At 39.8% G+C, this 16,268-nt stretch overlaps 2 protein-coding genes and 1 non-coding gene across 4 annotated transcripts; all 3 read left to right on the forward strand.

The window, feature by feature from the left end:
• The first annotated feature begins 2,444 nt into the window (after positions 1–2,444).
• LOC113129223 (elongation factor 2-like) lies at positions 2,445–8,687 on the forward strand. Its single transcript, XM_026305093.1, has 13 exons — positions 2,445–2,553; positions 3,700–3,914; positions 4,118–4,299; positions 4,547–4,758; positions 4,947–5,125; positions 5,311–5,416; positions 5,698–5,950; positions 6,069–6,264; positions 6,370–6,736; positions 6,921–7,274; positions 7,411–7,593; positions 7,847–7,979; positions 8,339–8,687. Exons 1-13 carry the CDS (start codon positions 2,551–2,553, stop codon positions 8,530–8,532), a joined length of 2,577 nt encoding a protein of 858 aa, XP_026160878.1. The 5' UTR covers positions 2,445–2,550; the 3' UTR covers positions 8,533–8,687.
• Positions 5,537–5,604, forward strand: LOC113129576 (small nucleolar RNA SNORD37). Its single transcript, XR_003295618.1, has one exon. It is a non-coding gene; the product is annotated as a small nucleolar RNA SNORD37 (small nucleolar RNA).
• A 1,100-nt stretch (positions 8,688–9,787) lies between the features above and the next one.
• On the forward strand, positions 9,788–13,966 carry hmg20b (high mobility group 20B). 2 transcript variants are annotated; one of them, XM_026305061.1, is made up of 9 exons: positions 9,788–9,884; positions 10,256–10,378; positions 10,990–11,190; positions 11,540–11,660; positions 11,849–11,901; positions 12,004–12,070; positions 12,249–12,464; positions 12,733–12,865; positions 13,461–13,966. In XM_026305061.1, the coding sequence occupies exons 2-9, from the start codon at positions 10,298–10,300 to the stop codon at positions 13,471–13,473; spliced, it is 885 nt and encodes a 294-aa protein (XP_026160846.1). In that variant the 5' UTR covers positions 9,788–9,884; positions 10,256–10,297; the 3' UTR covers positions 13,474–13,966. The 2 variants fall into 2 exon arrangements, with proteins under 2 accessions (XP_026160846.1, XP_026160847.1); XM_026305062.1 differs by having other exon boundaries at positions 11,852–11,901.
• The last annotated feature ends 2,302 nt before the right edge of the window (positions 13,967–16,268 follow it).

The following is a 16,268-nucleotide window of genomic DNA, read 5'->3' on the forward strand; positions in this document are numbered from 1 at the left end:
TGAATGATGACAGATCCTAATGTTTAGGCTTTTTTACACTTTTGGTAAAAGAGGCATTTTTATCCAACAATATCTTACAATCGGTCATATGATGAAAGTATTGTTTATTTATATACTTGCTGATTGCCATACTGATACTTTGAAGAGGTTTCAGCGGTACAGGGTACTTCTGTTCACTTTGTACACATTTATGGCTGAAATCATGCAAATATATTTTTAGAATATTGTTGTGATGTGAAACTAAAATATGACTGATTTTGTGTTATGTGTTTCTTCAAACACAGAAAGTATTTTCACTGGTCAAAACAGCTTTCTGGAGTCAGACCATAATCTAATCAAATATATTACATATGTTTTCCCATAAGCCCTTTTTAGTAACACTGTTGTCTCTATGTGATGTCTTACATATGAGGAGTAAAAAAAGGACAAGCTCAATCCAAAAGAGTGAGGGAGAAAGGGGAAATCACAGATGTTGAACGCTTTTAGATGTGCATGTATTTTTGGGGATCAGACTGAAGCAAATATGTGGATACGGTACGTCAGGCTGTGTCTTTCTGTCACACAAAGTACCAGCAGAACATGGACTGTTCTCAAAGTAAACAAAACAGCTTTGAATTAGACACATTCTCAGGGATAGCTGTTATGGGAGAAATCAAATCCCTCCAAACGTTTGGTGTCATTTCAATCCACAGTCAATTACTCAGGCTGAGCTGCCTGCCATTTGTCCCTGCCAATCATTCTGTGGGAGCTATGACAGCATGCTGAGAGCTACAGCGCAAGCAGATCAGGTGCAATGACATTAAATAACAGCATTTTACATTGTTTGCTTCCTAAACAGTTCCCCCACATGTCATCAAACTGGCCATTGCCCTTATAGCAAAGCAAGAAAAAGTATTTCAGTATAGAGTGGGTATGGAGATGAATAGATTTCATGCTATTAAATACATACACAATAACACATAGGTAAATTCAATCATCAGAAGAATAGAAATGTACCTTTTGTGCCTTTTATTTTTGTGAATATATTAAAAAGTAGTTGGTGTATTCCTTTATGATCAAAGGAAGATATTAATATATTTAATTATAATTATATAAGTTAATAATTGAATAAACAAATCATTGTTATTACAGTTTTCTATACTGAACTGAGGGAATCAAAGGTAATGGTCTAAGTGGTTTTACAAATTCAGGGTTCATGCACATATCTCCAATACATATACTTTGTATAAAGACCATTTTGGGGCTTAGAACATTTTATAAAAACTATGAAGCTACAGCCACCTAGTGGAGAAAAGAAGTAGAAAGGCAAATTCTTTATACTGTAACTGGAGAGAAAACCCTTAAGGTAAGCATGGGACAGTAAGTGAGCTTGTCAGCACAGAAAAGAGAAATTTAGCATTACATGGATAGTCACTGTGCCATTTATTTGTTTTAAATAAAAATTCTGTGACACCCATTTCTCTCTCTAGATAAATATATCCAGTTCTAAATTAATTTCAGTGTTCACTGTTTTACTATTTTCAATCTTAAAAACTATCACAAGAAGTGAAGAGTAATAGACAGTGATATGAAAAAGGCTTGAAAGGCATCTCTAGTGTACTGGTAATTAATATTTACACACTGTAAATAAACTACTGCCATAATGCCTTATAAATTGGTGTACCCACATTGTAATTCTAATTTACTTACTGGAAAAGGTCTAAAAGGTAACGTTATTAAAACACTTGGTGAAATGATAGAGAAACTAACCAATGGAATAATTTATGGAATAACCTGTCCTCAGTCAGCAATAGTAAGCCTACTGATGAAACCTCATTTCATGTGTGTTCCTAGGTAGAGTTAATTATCCAGCCATAGTCCATAGAAGTTCATTTTCAGCTTAGTTGCTCTAAATGTATGCGTGGATCCAGCCAAAAGTGAAAGACTGCAATGCAGTGGACAGAGACCCAGACCTGAGTGCTGATGAAAAAAATCAGAAAATCATCATGACTCTTTGCACTCAATGCATCTCGGGTTTTGGAATATAAAGGATTTGCATCATGAAGTGTTTTTGTTTGCTTGAGTTATCAATATAATTTAGGCACGTTGTGTTAATTTAGAATCGCATAATGTATATTATGACCATTTTTAAATGAAATCAAAATATTAATTATTATTCTTGGTATTGCTGTCAAATTTATTGCATTTGATCTATATTCATATTCTGAGCGTCGTCACATATTAGCATTAGACCTGTTAGTAACCGTAGAAGCATTGGTATTGTTAGGAAATGTGATATTAACATATATAACAAAACGTGATTCACACTTTATACCAATGATGTTTACCATTGTTTTGGCGGATTAGCAACAATCTCATACGCTGACGAGACGTCCAGCTAATGGTGTGGAGCGTAAACTTGTTGCGTAAGTACGCACAGGCCTGACGCACGCGGTATAAAACCCTGTATTCTGACGTCAGCGGCCTCTTCCCTGCCTATTCCCTCGTGAGGTGGGCAGTGTAAAACTTCTCAGTTTTCTGCACCAAGCGAATCCAAAACCATCCGTCAAAATGGTGAGTTTATAATCTCTGTCTGAGTGAGTAAGGAATTATCGGGCAGGCAGGATACCCTTATCGTTGATATGAGTCTTACTGTGTGAGTTTTTTAATCGATGCTGTCTTACTTACATGTCAGCGCTATGGATTGTGCTTTGATCAAAATGGCAACCATTTTGTCATCTGTACCGGCAACTCCAGGGCCCACAGAGACGCTAGAAAATCAGTTTGGATCATTTTTATTACAGCTGTCACCGTTTAAAGTGCTAATGGGTGGAAGTTGGTATAGCTAACGTTAAGTGATGCGACAGAATTGCGGTATCCGCTAACTCTGACAGTGGCGGCTTATGTGAGTTTTTGTTGCAGTTAAGTTGCTCGAATAATTATATATATATAGCGGTATAGGAAATAAGAATGCCATGTAAACCCGGGTGAACATATGCTTGTCTCTTAAGTTGAACCAGGCTGGTGAAGCACTTTGCCGGCATTTCGAGACCCCGGCTCGGCCGGCTAGTTTAGCTAACAAGCCAATGTTAGCATTTAGCACAGTGTCAAAGTCTGTACACGTGGCCTGTTCCTGGGAACGTATTGTGCCGGGTGTTGCTGGCTTAAATCAGTTTAGTCTTTCCACCACATAATACATAGAGTAAAAAAACCTATCGTTCAGTGCTCATATTGATAACCATTGAAAAAGAAATGTAAAAAGTGCCATGCTCAACGTAAGTTGGATAACAATAACGTCACCGTTTTGATGATGGCGGATACCCAACGCCCAAGTCCTGAACAGTTTACATTGCGTCAGCGACATTTTACTTGGTGCTGAGTGTAGTTACTGTAAGGTGAGATAACTGGAGGACAGCTGTCCATCTCTCGCCAGTTGTGGAATAAAAGGTGCTTGTATACATACTGAAATGAAAGCACAGAAAACATGAAAGTGTATTTTTAAGCACAGCTCTTCTGTTGTGTGAACTAAAATGACTTAATTTAAGGTTAGTGGGAATTTTCACATTCCTGGGCCAGTGGGATGCCCTTAGTACGTCATTTTAAAATGCATAACTTAAACCCACAGTCAGGATGACGGCATCGGGTGATAACATGTTATGTTAGCTCAGGAAGGTCATGCTTTTCTTTCATGAATGTGCTAATCTAACTTTGTCTGTGTAGGTGAACTTCACCGTAGACCAGATTCGTGCCATCATGGACAAGAAGGCCAACATCCGTAACATGTCTGTCATTGCGCACGTTGACCATGGAAAGTCAACTCTGACAGACTCTTTGGTGTCAAAGGCTGGCATCATTGCCTCAGCTCGTGCTGGAGAAACCCGTTTCACAGACACACGCAAAGATGAACAGGAACGTTGCATTACCATCAAATCCACGTAAGTATCTTGATAAATTTTAAACTACACTGTCACACCGTTGCCCTTTTTAGCCCCTTATTACATGTAAGGTTTTTGCAGAGGTTGTAAATCTGCATCTCACTGTCCTGTGATATGCAGTAATGTAAGAGTTGATATTTTAGTGCTTTTAATTAGAACACACATTGATGTGTTAAAGTTGAAATCTGACTTTGTCCTTTCAGTGCCATCTCAATGTACTACGAGCTGAGTGAAAATGACTTGGCCTTCATAAAGCAGTCCAAGGATGGCGCTGGCTTCTTGATCAACCTGATTGACTCCCCGGGACACGTTGACTTCTCATCTGAAGTGACTGCAGCTCTTCGTGTGACTGATGGCGCCTTGGTTGTAGTCGACTGCGTGTCTGGTAAGAAGGACATGGCTGACAATAGCTGATGCATGTGGATTCAGAGAAAATTGGGCAAATAAAATTGGATCTCAGGTTTTCACATGCACATTTTTTTATTTATTTATTTATTTTTTTTGGTCTCTGAGAAGACCACTTGTTGACACCAATGTAAACAAAAGATAAGCTTATGTTTACAGTACTAGACAAAAATTTAAAATCAGTTATATTTACAATTAGTCAAGATGTCTTGTTGTGCCCCTACTAGGTGTTTGTGTGCAAACTGAGACAGTGCTCCGTCAGGCCATTTGTGAGCGCATCAAGCCAGTCCTGATGATGAACAAGATGGACCGTGCCTTGTTGGAGTTGCAGCTTGAACCAGAAGACCTCTACCAGACTTTCCAGCGTATTGTTGAGACAGTCAATGTAATCATCTCCACGTATGGAGAAGATGAACAGGGCCCTATGGGAAACATCATGGTGAGTGGCTGTCGGAACCACAGGCTACATTGCATTCATTGTTACACATGTAACACAACATGAGTCTGTTTTCGGTCTCTTTTCTCCAAAGTAAAATAATTATTTGTCAGCCCAACCAAATAAAATGCTTTATGACAGAGCTCTTAAGTGCACTCATATTCTGATGTGGTGCTGTCAACTCTTGATAGGTTGATCCAGTTATTGGTACTGTTGGCTTTGGGTCTGGACTCCATGGCTGGGCATTCACCCTGAAGCAGTTTGCTGAGATGTATGCAGCCAAGTTTGCTGCCAAGGGCAACACCCAAATGACACCAGCTGAGCGTTGCAAGAAGGTGGAGGACATGATGAAAAAGCTGTGGGGTGACAGGTGAGTCTGTAGAAGAGGCATTAATAAATTAAAAGCATATGACAGGGAGATGTAGCTAGCTTTGACACACTTGAAATGGGATGACAGAAAGTGGCTTCTTTTTACCATGTTTTTGGCATTCATCAAATGTGAAAGAAGAGTGAATTTCTCTGTATTGGTTAATCATTTTATCTTATATATTCTAGGTACTATGATGTAGATAGTGGGAAGTTTGTCAAGTCTGCCAACGGAGCTGATGGCAAAAAATACCCCCGCACCTTTGTTGCTCTTATCCTGGACCCTATCTTCAAGGTAAGTATAATTGACAAGATGTAAAATAATACAATGTATTTAGGAGAAAAAACAATGTTCAGAGAAGTACATTTTGTAACCGTACTTGTAAAATCTGACAAATAGTTGCTCTAAATACCTGCAAGTGATGATTGAAATTTCTTCACTTTGACCTGACTAAATCAGTGATGATAATCTTCAGTCTGAGCAGGGGACAGAAATTTTGCCTCCACATCCTTGGCCATGCTGAAATGTATTCTGCTTATTCAAATTAACTTTTTTTTTTTTTTTTCTTCTTTAAGGTGTTTGATGCAATCATGAACTTCAAGAAGGAGGAAACTGCCAAACTGATCCAGAAGCTGGACATCAAGTTGGATACTGAGGACAAGGACAAGGAAGGTAAGCCTCTTCTGAAGGCTGTCATGCGCCGCTGGCTGCCTGCAGGAGAGGCCCTTCTGCAAATGATCACCATCCACCTGCCTTCACCTGTCACTGCTCAGAAATACCGGTGTGAGCTCCTTTATGAAGGACCTGGAGATGATGAAGCTGCAATGGGTATGAAGCCAAGTTATTTTAATTAAGTTCTTGCTTAGGAGTGAAAGGTCAAATATCTATAGTAACATGCATAATCTCTTGCTCTTGTACTGATTGTTAAACCAAATTGTTTACCTAGGTATCAAGAACTGTGACCCCAAGGCTCCCTTGATGATGTACATCTCAAAAATGGTCCCCACCAGTGACAAGGGTCGGTTCTATGCATTTGGTCGTGTGTTCTCTGGGTCCGTCTCCACTGGCCTGAAAGTACGCATCATGGGACCAAACTATGTCCCTGGAAAGAAGGACGACCTCTACTTGAAGCCAATTCAGAGGTTGGTTTCAACATATGACCAATTTCCTGTGCATTTACACAACATTTGAGGTTATTTTACTTTGCATTTATCTTTCTGTACTACTCACACACTACTCTTTTCCAGGACCATTTTGATGATGGGCCGTTATGTTGAGCCCATTGAGGATGTGCCATGTGGCAACATCGTGGGTCTGGTTGGAGTGGACCAGTTCCTTGTCAAGACTGGAACAATTACCACCTTTGATCAGGCACACAACATGAGAGTGATGAAGTTCAGTGTTAGCCCTGTGGTGAGAGTTGCTGTTGAGGCCAAAAACCCTGCCGACCTGCCCAAACTTGTGGAGGGCTTGAAGCGTCTGTCAAAGTCTGACCCTATGGTGCAGTGTATCATTGAGGAGTCTGGAGAACACATCATTGCTGGGGCTGGAGAGCTACATCTGGAGATCTGTCTGAAGGATCTGGAGGAGGATCATGCTTGCATTCCACTCAAGGTTATTAAAACCAAATTTGATTAAACCTGATGTCTTAAATAAGATTAATGACCATAAGATATATGAAAATAAAATAGTGTAAAATGTCATTTTATTTATTTCTTTTTTTTTCTTTTTTTCCCTTGGTGTGTTCCCCAGAGGTTTTTTTTTTTTTTTTTAACATTGAAATGTATTTTCTTTTTAGAAATCTGAACCAGTGGTGTCCTACAGAGAGACAGTCAGCGCAGAGTCAGATATCATGTGTCTGTCCAAGTCACCCAACAAGCACAACCGTCTGTTCATGAAGGCCCGTCCCTTTGAAGATGGTCTGGCTGAAGACATTGAGAAGGGAGACGTTACTGCGCGTCAGGAGATAAAGGCTCGTGCTCGCTACCTTGCTGACAAATACGAGTGGGATGTCACTGAAGCCAGGAAGATCTGGTGCTTTGGGCCTGATGGAAATGGTCCCAACCTGTTGGTGGATGTTACCAAGGGGGTGCAATACCTTAATGAAATCAAGGATAGTGTTGTGGCTGGCTTCCAGTGGGCAGTCAAGGAGGTAAAGGCATTGATATCCCTGTTTATAGCATGCAGATTTAACATTTTTAAGTTTAGATGGTTATTTGTTTAAAGTTCAGTTTTCCATGCAGTGGTCAGTAGATAAGCTGTTGATATACAATGGTGTCTGTCTTTAGGGTGTCCTCTGTGAAGAAAACATGCGTGCTATTCGCTTTGATATCCATGATGTGACCCTGCATGCAGATGCCATTCACCGTGGTGGTGGTCAGATTATTCCCACAGCCCGCAGAGCTTTGTACGCATGTGAGCTTACAGCCGAGCCCAGAATTATGGAGCCTATCTACCTGGTGGAGATCCAGGTAAATGCCACTGGATATGTAGTTTGAAATTTATACCTAAGAAAGGTAGTCCTGTACTTAATCCTTTTAAATTTTTTAAAACTTGCCCAGCAGGCTTCTGACATTTTGGTTTTAGTCAGAGCATAGTTACTAAATTACAAAGGCTTTGTTGTACATTTTCTTTAACTGGAATTGTAATATCTTAGTCCTCTTTTTTTTTTTTTTTTTTTTAAAAAATTGAAAATTGTCTTGAAACCACTTGTCCACTCTGCAGTGTCCTGAAGTTGCAATGGGTGGAATCTATGGTGTGTTGACCAGGAGACGTGGTCATGTGTTTGAGGAGGCCAGTGTTGTAGGAACACCTATGCGTGTCATCAAGGCTTACCTACCTGTCATGGAGTCATTTGGTAAGTCTTGTGAACAACAAACAGAAGCCAAAGCATATGTTATTCAGCCAGGGTCACACCTCATTTTGAATTCTTTACTATTGACCTTATTAGTTTGTGTAATTTTACTGAATACATTGAGTAAAGGGCATACCTTTTTTTTTTTTTTTTTTTTTTTTTTTGGTGCTGTGCATTTGAATAAATGTTCACGTTTGTGCTGCAAGCTAATAGATTGATATAACATGATACTGAATGTCTCTAGGTGTTGACCAGTGGGGGGGAAAGGAAGCTTTTCTGACTGCTGTACTCCCTTCTTAAGACATGTCATGTAATAGAGGCTTGCTAGGACGTGATTAAAACATTTTGTTGTGTATTCCTAGGTTTCACAGCTGATCTCCGTTCCAACACCGGTGGCCAGGCCTTCCCGCAGTGTGTGTTTGACCACTGGCAGATTCTGCCTGGAAACCCAATGGAAGCTTCAAGTAAGCCTGGTATAGTTGTCACGGAGACACGCAAACGTAAGGGTCTGAAGGAGGGTGTCCCAGCCTTGGACAACTACCTGGACAAATTGTAAAAGCCTGGACCCCACTCGGCTGTTGCCTAATTTCTCCTTCCCAAAATGTTAGCCTACATTGAGGAACCGGACTGTACAGAGCACGCACTAATGTTTGCCAAAAGGATCATCAATTAACTACAAAAATTGTAAACAATAAAGGAAATAAAAAACAATGTTTGAGGCCGTTTGTTTTTAGTGGAGATGGGTGATGAACATATGGATGCTGTTTTGAGGTAATTAATCTGGTACTGCCCCCCCACCACTGCTTGAAGGAAGTTTGAAAACATTTTGATTTATATGTCCAGCTCCACAACATAAACCATGTGTGGAATCCATGTTGTCTTCAACATAGAAAATACACCTGTTAAATGTCAGCTCGGAGCAAACGTTTAAATTTTAGACCTGTCCCATGAGTGGTATGTCTGATGGGGCTGAGGCGTCATATCTGGAATACCCCGAAATTACAATGAAAGTAATTGACCCCCTGCCTCTAGGCTCTGCAGTAAATGGAAAGTTGAGGCTGTACTGCCCCATTCAAGGGCATCAAGTTGTGATTTGCCAAAATGTAGTTTGAATTCAATCTCAATCTAACCTCAAATTTGTACTGTAACTTGTTAAAATGCGTTTCCCAGACTTTTAAAACCACAAAACTACTAGACTGTGAATTGCTCTTCCAGCTTAAAAAAAAACGTAGTTTTTCACATTCCTGTCACAACAGAAAATGATTTTTTTTCTCTCCATTGGCTTGGATACAAAAAGTATGTATTTAACCGCAGTAAAGAGCCGGTAATCTTTTTCTGAAGTGTATGTGTGTGTTATGGTCGTATGTGTTTGCGCGACAGGTAACATCTTTCCACGCAAGTAGGTATTAGAATTTACTTGTCAAGTCTTCTATTTCCTGGAAAAACTGTCGAAATAAAAGTAGGGCAGAAACGCCCTGTGACGACTGGATTGCTCAGCCGTGGTTATATGATTTAGGCTGTTAAAGTGACACCTCCATCCTGTTTTTTGATTAAACTATTCAATACCTAAAACATTTGCCATCAAACTTACTACAGTCAGCAGAGTATAAAATAAAACGTACACTAGAACCTAATAAAAAAAAAGCCTATAGTGTCTAAATAAAACAAATTAAGAAAGAGGCTTATTCGTGAATATATGACTTATTTCAATAATGAAATGCAAAGTATGTCATTAAGTTTTTAGGGGGTTTTAAACATACTTCGAGGTCATTTAAGGCCCAAATATCTAAATAGGCTGCATTCATGAGAAGGGAGGACGCGTCATCCAACCAATCACGAGTTTCCATGCTGACCAATCAGATGGCAGATAGACTTCACTTCCTGTTTGGCTGAGCGCTTCAATATTGGGTGAGTAAAAAACGTTTATCCCAAAAAAATCAATAAATAAAAAGAAATAAAGTAGAAATAATTTTACAGAAGTGCCATTATCCTGGGTGACTGAACGTTGTTGAATATGTGAACGCTAACTTCGTTTCACAGTATTTTCCCTTCTGTTTAGATACTCTGGATAATGTCCGTTGTGTGTGTGTGTGTGCGTGTGTGTGTTAACATTAGCCACACTGAATTGTTAGCAGCCAGGTTAGCTTAAAGCGGCATCACCGTGGAGAAATAACGCTCGAATGTACACCTGCTCTGGTTTTTAACACATCCTCCGACCGTATTTGGTGCGGACATCTTCCGCTGGAGTAACCTTAACGGGTTTCGGTCCGTTTTTACAGTTATCTCGAATACATCGCTGGTCAGTTCCGCGACTGGAGATCATGGGGGGAATCAAACAAGAGCAGAGTGATGCATCACAGCAGCCCAAAGCCTCACATTCATCAGATCAACCACAAGAAGAGGTGAGTGCTGCTGCTCCTGATCACGATGGCTGCTATCTGTGCAGGATACCTGGGCCTGTTTTAAAGAGCGAGGCTTTCAGGTTTGCAGCTCAGTGTGTGATAGACCACGTTTTGTAAAGGAGTCAACTGGTTTTCTGCATCTATACACTCATTTGCTATTTTCTCAGGATTTCTCGTATTACAGGAAGCTACAAGAGATTATAAATGTGTGTATTGTATAAAAGGAGAATTTTAACTGTTCACACATGTTACAGTTGTGCACAACAATAGAAACAAAACAAGGACAGTCCTTAAATAAATCACAGGTTGAAAGTAAATAGAGAATATGCCTCTCAATGTACTCTAATAACATTTAGCAGCAACACAAGTGTACTCCTGAATGACCAATAAGAATGGTTATTTGAAAAAATGTGAATGTTAGACAGGTTGTAGCACAGCTAAAACAATTACTGAAGTGATATAAAGGCAAATCTAACGCTCCAACCACTGAAATGTGCATATTTGCTGGTTTTCTTGGTCTTTTGTTTTAGTAAGTTGAATGTTTTTATATTGTGCTGTGGGTTGCACAAAACAAAGCCGTTTGAACATGCTCTTCTTGCTTTTCTCTGTAGCCAAAGAAGAGAGGCTGGCCAAAGGGAAAGAAAAGAAAGAAGGTGCTACCAAATGGGCCAAAGGCACCAGTAACAGGATATGTTCGCTTCCTGAATGAACGGCGAGAACATATGCGGGCTCGATATCCTGACTTACCTTTTCCAGAAATCACCAAGAGACTCGGAGCAGAGTGGACACGATTAGCCCCCAATGACAAACAGGTAACATTTTTAAGTTCTTAATGTACATATATTTATTGACGTTCTAGGTACTCAAGAGTGCTGCATTACTGTGCTAATTAGGCCTGTTTCTACAATTACACATGGAAACCAAATCCAAGAATATAAGTGCGATAGCTGTATTTGAGTTATTCTGTCATTTGAGTCATTCTGTGTTTCATAAGGATGTTGGCAACATCAAGCTAAAATGTATTGTTCTTTTCAACTGGATGGTTGTTAAATATGTCAAAACTATTATGTTTTTTAAAAAAAAGTTTCAAAATATCAAGCACATTCCCTTAAGCTAGATGGATTTTCCCCTAATAATGTAACATCAATTGTGTATGCATAGCGTTATCTGGATGAGGCGGAACGGGAGAAGATGCAGTATGCTCAGGAACTGAAGGAATATCAACAAACTGAGGCCTACCAGATCACAAGTGCTAAGATTCAAGACAAAAGGATCAAGAAAGGTGACAACTGACTTTTTTATGTAATGTCTACCAAGTTGTTTATTGCTTGTGTATGTACATTTTTGTTGATGACTGTACCTTAAATAACCACCACCCCGCTGGTGCAAATTGCATGCTACTGTATATTCATTACTTCATTTTTTTATGTTGAGTGATCTATATTAAGCACCTACATTTTTCTCTTTCAGAAGATTCTCCTTCAGTCATCATTGGTACTAGTTCAGGGTCATCTTTACCAAAGGTATGTGGTACTTCTACATGATATCGCTTTTTCATTTCATATTCACATGAATGGTTCACAGTGAAATATTCCTTTTCGTCTTTATATCTTTTTGATTTTTAGGCTGCTGACCTTTCAAACAGATTTGACATCCCTATCTTCACAGAGGAGTTCCTCGATCAGAACAAAGGTAACTGAGAAACTGTAAAGAGGAAATTACTCTCATATCTCACAAGATCAGTACAAACCCAGTACGTTCAGTAAGATGTGATTGGCATTATTGGCTAATAGGATATTAATCCTGTAATTTACATGTTCTAAGGTTACACATGTCATCTAATACATAATCTTATTCTCATATTTCACAGCTCGAGAGGCTGAGCTGCGGCGGCTTCGTAAGGCCAACATTGAGTTTGAGGAGCAGAATGCAGTGTTGCAGCGGCACATTAAGGACATGTACAACGCTAAAGAGCGTCTGGAGGCTGAACTGGGGCAGGATGAGAAGCGTACCCAGGCTCTTCAACAACACTTGCTGGCCATTAAACACACATTGGTCAACAGTCTCTCATCAGTCCCCCTGCCAGGTCAACAGTCTATTCTCTGTATTTAGTCAAAGGGAAGACAAACAGTAACATTCCTGCATGATATTGGCTAAATCTCTTGGTGTCAGGTTATATGAGCTTCATTTTGTTAATTCTTTTACTATATAAATTAAACATCTTCTTATAATAAATGTGAATAAGAACTGGAGCCTAGAAATGACCACATTAGTGCTTTAATTCTGTGATTTTTGAAATGATGAAATGATTCTACAATGTGTGGATTTGACACTTCTGTGTTTTTTTTTAACAGGTACAGGTGAGACTCCATCTCTTGGGAACCTGGACTCGTACCTGAGTCGACTCAGTGGAGTTCTTGAGGGAAACCCCCACAAGCATCGGGCATTGCTCACTCAGCTTTGTGAGGTCCTCTCTCATCTGGACAGGTAACCTATATACCTAACTGATTGCAGGCAAAATATACCTGGTTGTGTATCTGACTAATAATTGGGTAGGTTGGTACACAGCATTCTTAAAACACTATTAGAGTGTACCTACAGTTTTGCAGAAAGAAGAAGTCTTTTTAGTTAAAAAATAGTTCAGAAGCTATATCTCACTATGCAGATGCTCTTTTACTAAATCTACTGTCCTTTACCAAATGTTGATATAGGGGTTGGATGTGTACACAGCTTTGTCAGTGACAATACAAAGCTAGACCAGGCTTTGTATGCATAAAACTAATATGCATATGTACAGTTTTAGATGCCAGATGTTTTAAATAAGTGGTTTCAAACTATCAGGGAAACCCAGCCTGCCATATCATTAAAAAAACAAACAATTTTAATGTTTAGAATTTTTTTTATGTCCTGCCTGAAAATATGTTTAATTATTTTTCATTGGGTCTTAGATAATTAATTAACCCAGTAGCCTGCAACTTATGGCGTATCTTGTTAACAGAGACTTATCACAGCATAAATAAAACTTGGTACCAGCATATCGGTTTCTAATCCAGTAATCCTGTGTGCTTTCATTCATTGTCAGTGAGAAGTTATGAGGAGACTCCAGTTGGAGACCCTTTCATTCCTGCATCTGAGGGACACATGACAGGCACGGTTGTATTAGGTGAAGTCAGGGCCATTCAGCAAAGCAGTTAGATATCCCAATAGTAAAGCCAAGGGTACCAACACTTCAAAATCCCACTCACAGTCTGTGTCTAAACACTTCTTCTGTATGAATATATGTGTTAACACACATGTTTTTTGGCAAATATCAATCTGTGTGGCTGTTAAGGGTTTTTACAGTTCGGGATCTTCATTAAATGTAATGTAAATTTATCTTTTGAACTGCCAAATCTGGATTGGCCCCTAACCCTGTTGACTAGCTTTGTATCCACAGTTACCTATGGACCTGTGTCCTGTCCAATAAGATGAGCCGAATTATCAGTTTACATTAAGTGCCATTTGGCACGTGGTCAGTGGGTAATGTGTACATAATGTTATGTAGAATGCATGAAAAAAAAAAAACAACTGGAAGGGGTGAAAATTAAATGTTGGGGGAAGCATGTCTGAATTTACAGTGATAATGGCAGATTTGTGGGGTGGACGAGCCGTTTCACATGCCAGAATATTATATATTTGTGAAGTATATTGTTTTTGTTTTTTTTTTAATGCCCATTAAACTGTACTGACAATGTTTCCAACAAAAGGTAAATGTGTCTGATTTTGAGTTTTAAAATTGAGATGTGTCTAATGATTTCAAATGTTTCATCCCAATCTTAAATCAAATTACATCTTCCTCTGTCAAATCTGCACTTATAGATACCTCTCCAAGTAACTGGTGAAGTATGCTTTTGTGTGATTTTGGGGAACTAACCCTGAAGGACAAGCTGTAAAGATGCAGAGGATCTTGTTCTCCAGCAGGGGGAGGTGTTGATCTGCTAGATGGAGAAATTATCTTGTGAATCTTGGACCTGAGTTTAAAAGTATTATCAGGCTGGTTCCTGATGGGGCAGCATCGTGTATCGGCGGTTGGCACCGTTGCCTCACAGCAGGAAGGTCTGCAACCCGGCCTTTCTGTGTGGAGTTTGCATGTTCTCCCTGTGCTTGCTTGGGTTTTCTCCAGGTACTCTGGTTTCCTCCCACAGTCCAAAAACATGTACGTCAGGTTGATTGGTGACTCTAAATTGCCTATAGGAGTGAGTGTGAGTGTGTGAGGTTGTGTCTCTCTATGTGGCCCTGTGATGGACTGGGGACCTGTCCAGGGTGTACCACACCTTAGGGCTGCATCTTGCCTCTTATCAATTAAACTAACATATTATTTTCTTAATTTATTATTTGCTTCATAAAATGTTGTAAAACTGTGAAAGTGATGTCATATGTAGGAGCTTAAGAAGACCCAATCAAGTGATCTGTCTGTCATATAACGTGTTCAATTTGCCTTAATGCTAAAGGGCAAAACGTGGCAAATCTTTACATTTGAAAACCTGATAGCATGAACCGTTGCACAGTGTAGATAATATGATACTGTCTGAAATGCTGAAATCTTAAACTTTTGAGTTCCTCAGACTCACAACCGCGTATGTGGTAGCAGTCAGCTTGTGATGATTGTTTTTAAAGACCATAAAGCCAGAGACCATATAGAAGAAGTCATTTATATCTGTCTCTTTCTTTGAATGTCATATTTTCACTGAATAGCTCCGTGCGGATGATTTTGGCGACACCAAATGAGGATTTCCTCAAATATTTGCGACAGATGTTGAAGTAGAGGCTAATGATCAGGTGCTTTACCATCGCACCCCCACCGACCCACCCACACTATCACCACCGCCCTGACGTCACTGCCAGGCGCTGTCCACGCAGCGGTGGTGCTGAAGCTGAACAAGATGGCTGTGTGTTGGGGAGCGGAGAGCTGAGAGAGAAGGGGGAAACGGTCTCAAATTTAGACAGCACGCTGAGAAAAGACTGGGAGGATTGCGACTCTGTCTTTTACTCTGCAAGACTTTTATTTCTGTCAATTCGAACAATCCCTGCCAGGCCCCGTTTCTGCTAGCGACAGGAGGCTTTACCATCCTCAGTCCACGGTTGGTTCCCCGGCTCTACACTGCACTGATTAAGGAAGCTGCTGAAGAAGCTGGACCCTGTAATAAAGGCTCATATAAGAAATGTCATTGCTGTGTGTTGGAGGTAAGAGATAAAACCAATACACACATTTGCACGACTTACTGTACTGTCCATTTGTTCCACCCGGTAGTATGAGCAGCCAAGTCATATTTGCAGCTTTTGGAGGATTCAGCTCTAAGGGTAACTGTCCATCAATATTTTGGAATAGCAGTTTTTTTCCCACTGGAATGTTATTACATTTGCTTTCTTAAATGGTGATTTAATGCACGTCTCGTTTACCTTTGGATATTTCAAACCTATTTGCTTTTTTTACTCCGATTTATTTCGTTCCTACCGTTTTTGCAGACAGTTTATGTTCGTTTTGGGAAACCCGGCATTGCTTCAAGCGCATCGGTTTATGGAGTAAGTGTGTGCTTTTTGGCAGCTACTGTCAAACATAGTAGAACCAGATATGATCCACACTCTGTCCCTTTGTAACAACAGCGTGTGGTGCCCTGTTCAATATCAGAAAGCAGATGGTTAAGATCTTCTCGAGAGGAGACGATTCGCGTCAGTTTAATGAGTAAATGCGCAAAGCAAAAAAGGCGTGTGCAGTATTCTACCAGGCTTCTTTACAGGAGGATATTGCTTTAACCCACGTGATTGGAGGCAACATTCCTAAATTGTCTTTCTCGTATGACAACCACAACCTCTAATATCTTAGTTAATAATTCAGGGCAACTCAATTGGT

Source organism: Mastacembelus armatus, chromosome 4 (genome assembly GCF_900324485.2).
Source record: "Mastacembelus armatus chromosome 4, fMasArm1.2, whole genome shotgun sequence".
In the NCBI taxonomy this organism is placed as follows: Eukaryota; Metazoa; Chordata; class Actinopteri; order Synbranchiformes; family Mastacembelidae; genus Mastacembelus; species Mastacembelus armatus.

Bases quoted from the DNA above. Each gene is read 5' to 3' on its own strand.
- LOC113129223 (XM_026305093.1), top strand. The intron at 4,300-4,546 runs GTAAGAAGGACA...TGCCCCTACTAG, and splicing joins TGTAGTCGACTGCGTGTCTG to GTGTTTGTGTGCAAACTGAG. The intron at 4,759-4,946 runs GTGAGTGGCTGT...AACTCTTGATAG, and splicing joins GCCCTATGGGAAACATCATG to GTTGATCCAGTTATTGGTAC.
- hmg20b (XM_026305061.1), top strand. From the start codon at position 10,298: ATGGGGGGAATCAAACAAGAGCAGAGTGATGCATCACAGCAGCCCAAA. The intron at 11,191-11,539 runs GTAACATTTTTA...GTGTATGCATAG, and splicing joins TAGCCCCCAATGACAAACAG to CGTTATCTGGATGAGGCGGA. The intron at 11,661-11,848 runs GTGACAACTGAC...TTTCTCTTTCAG, and splicing joins AGACAAAAGGATCAAGAAAG to AAGATTCTCCTTCAGTCATC.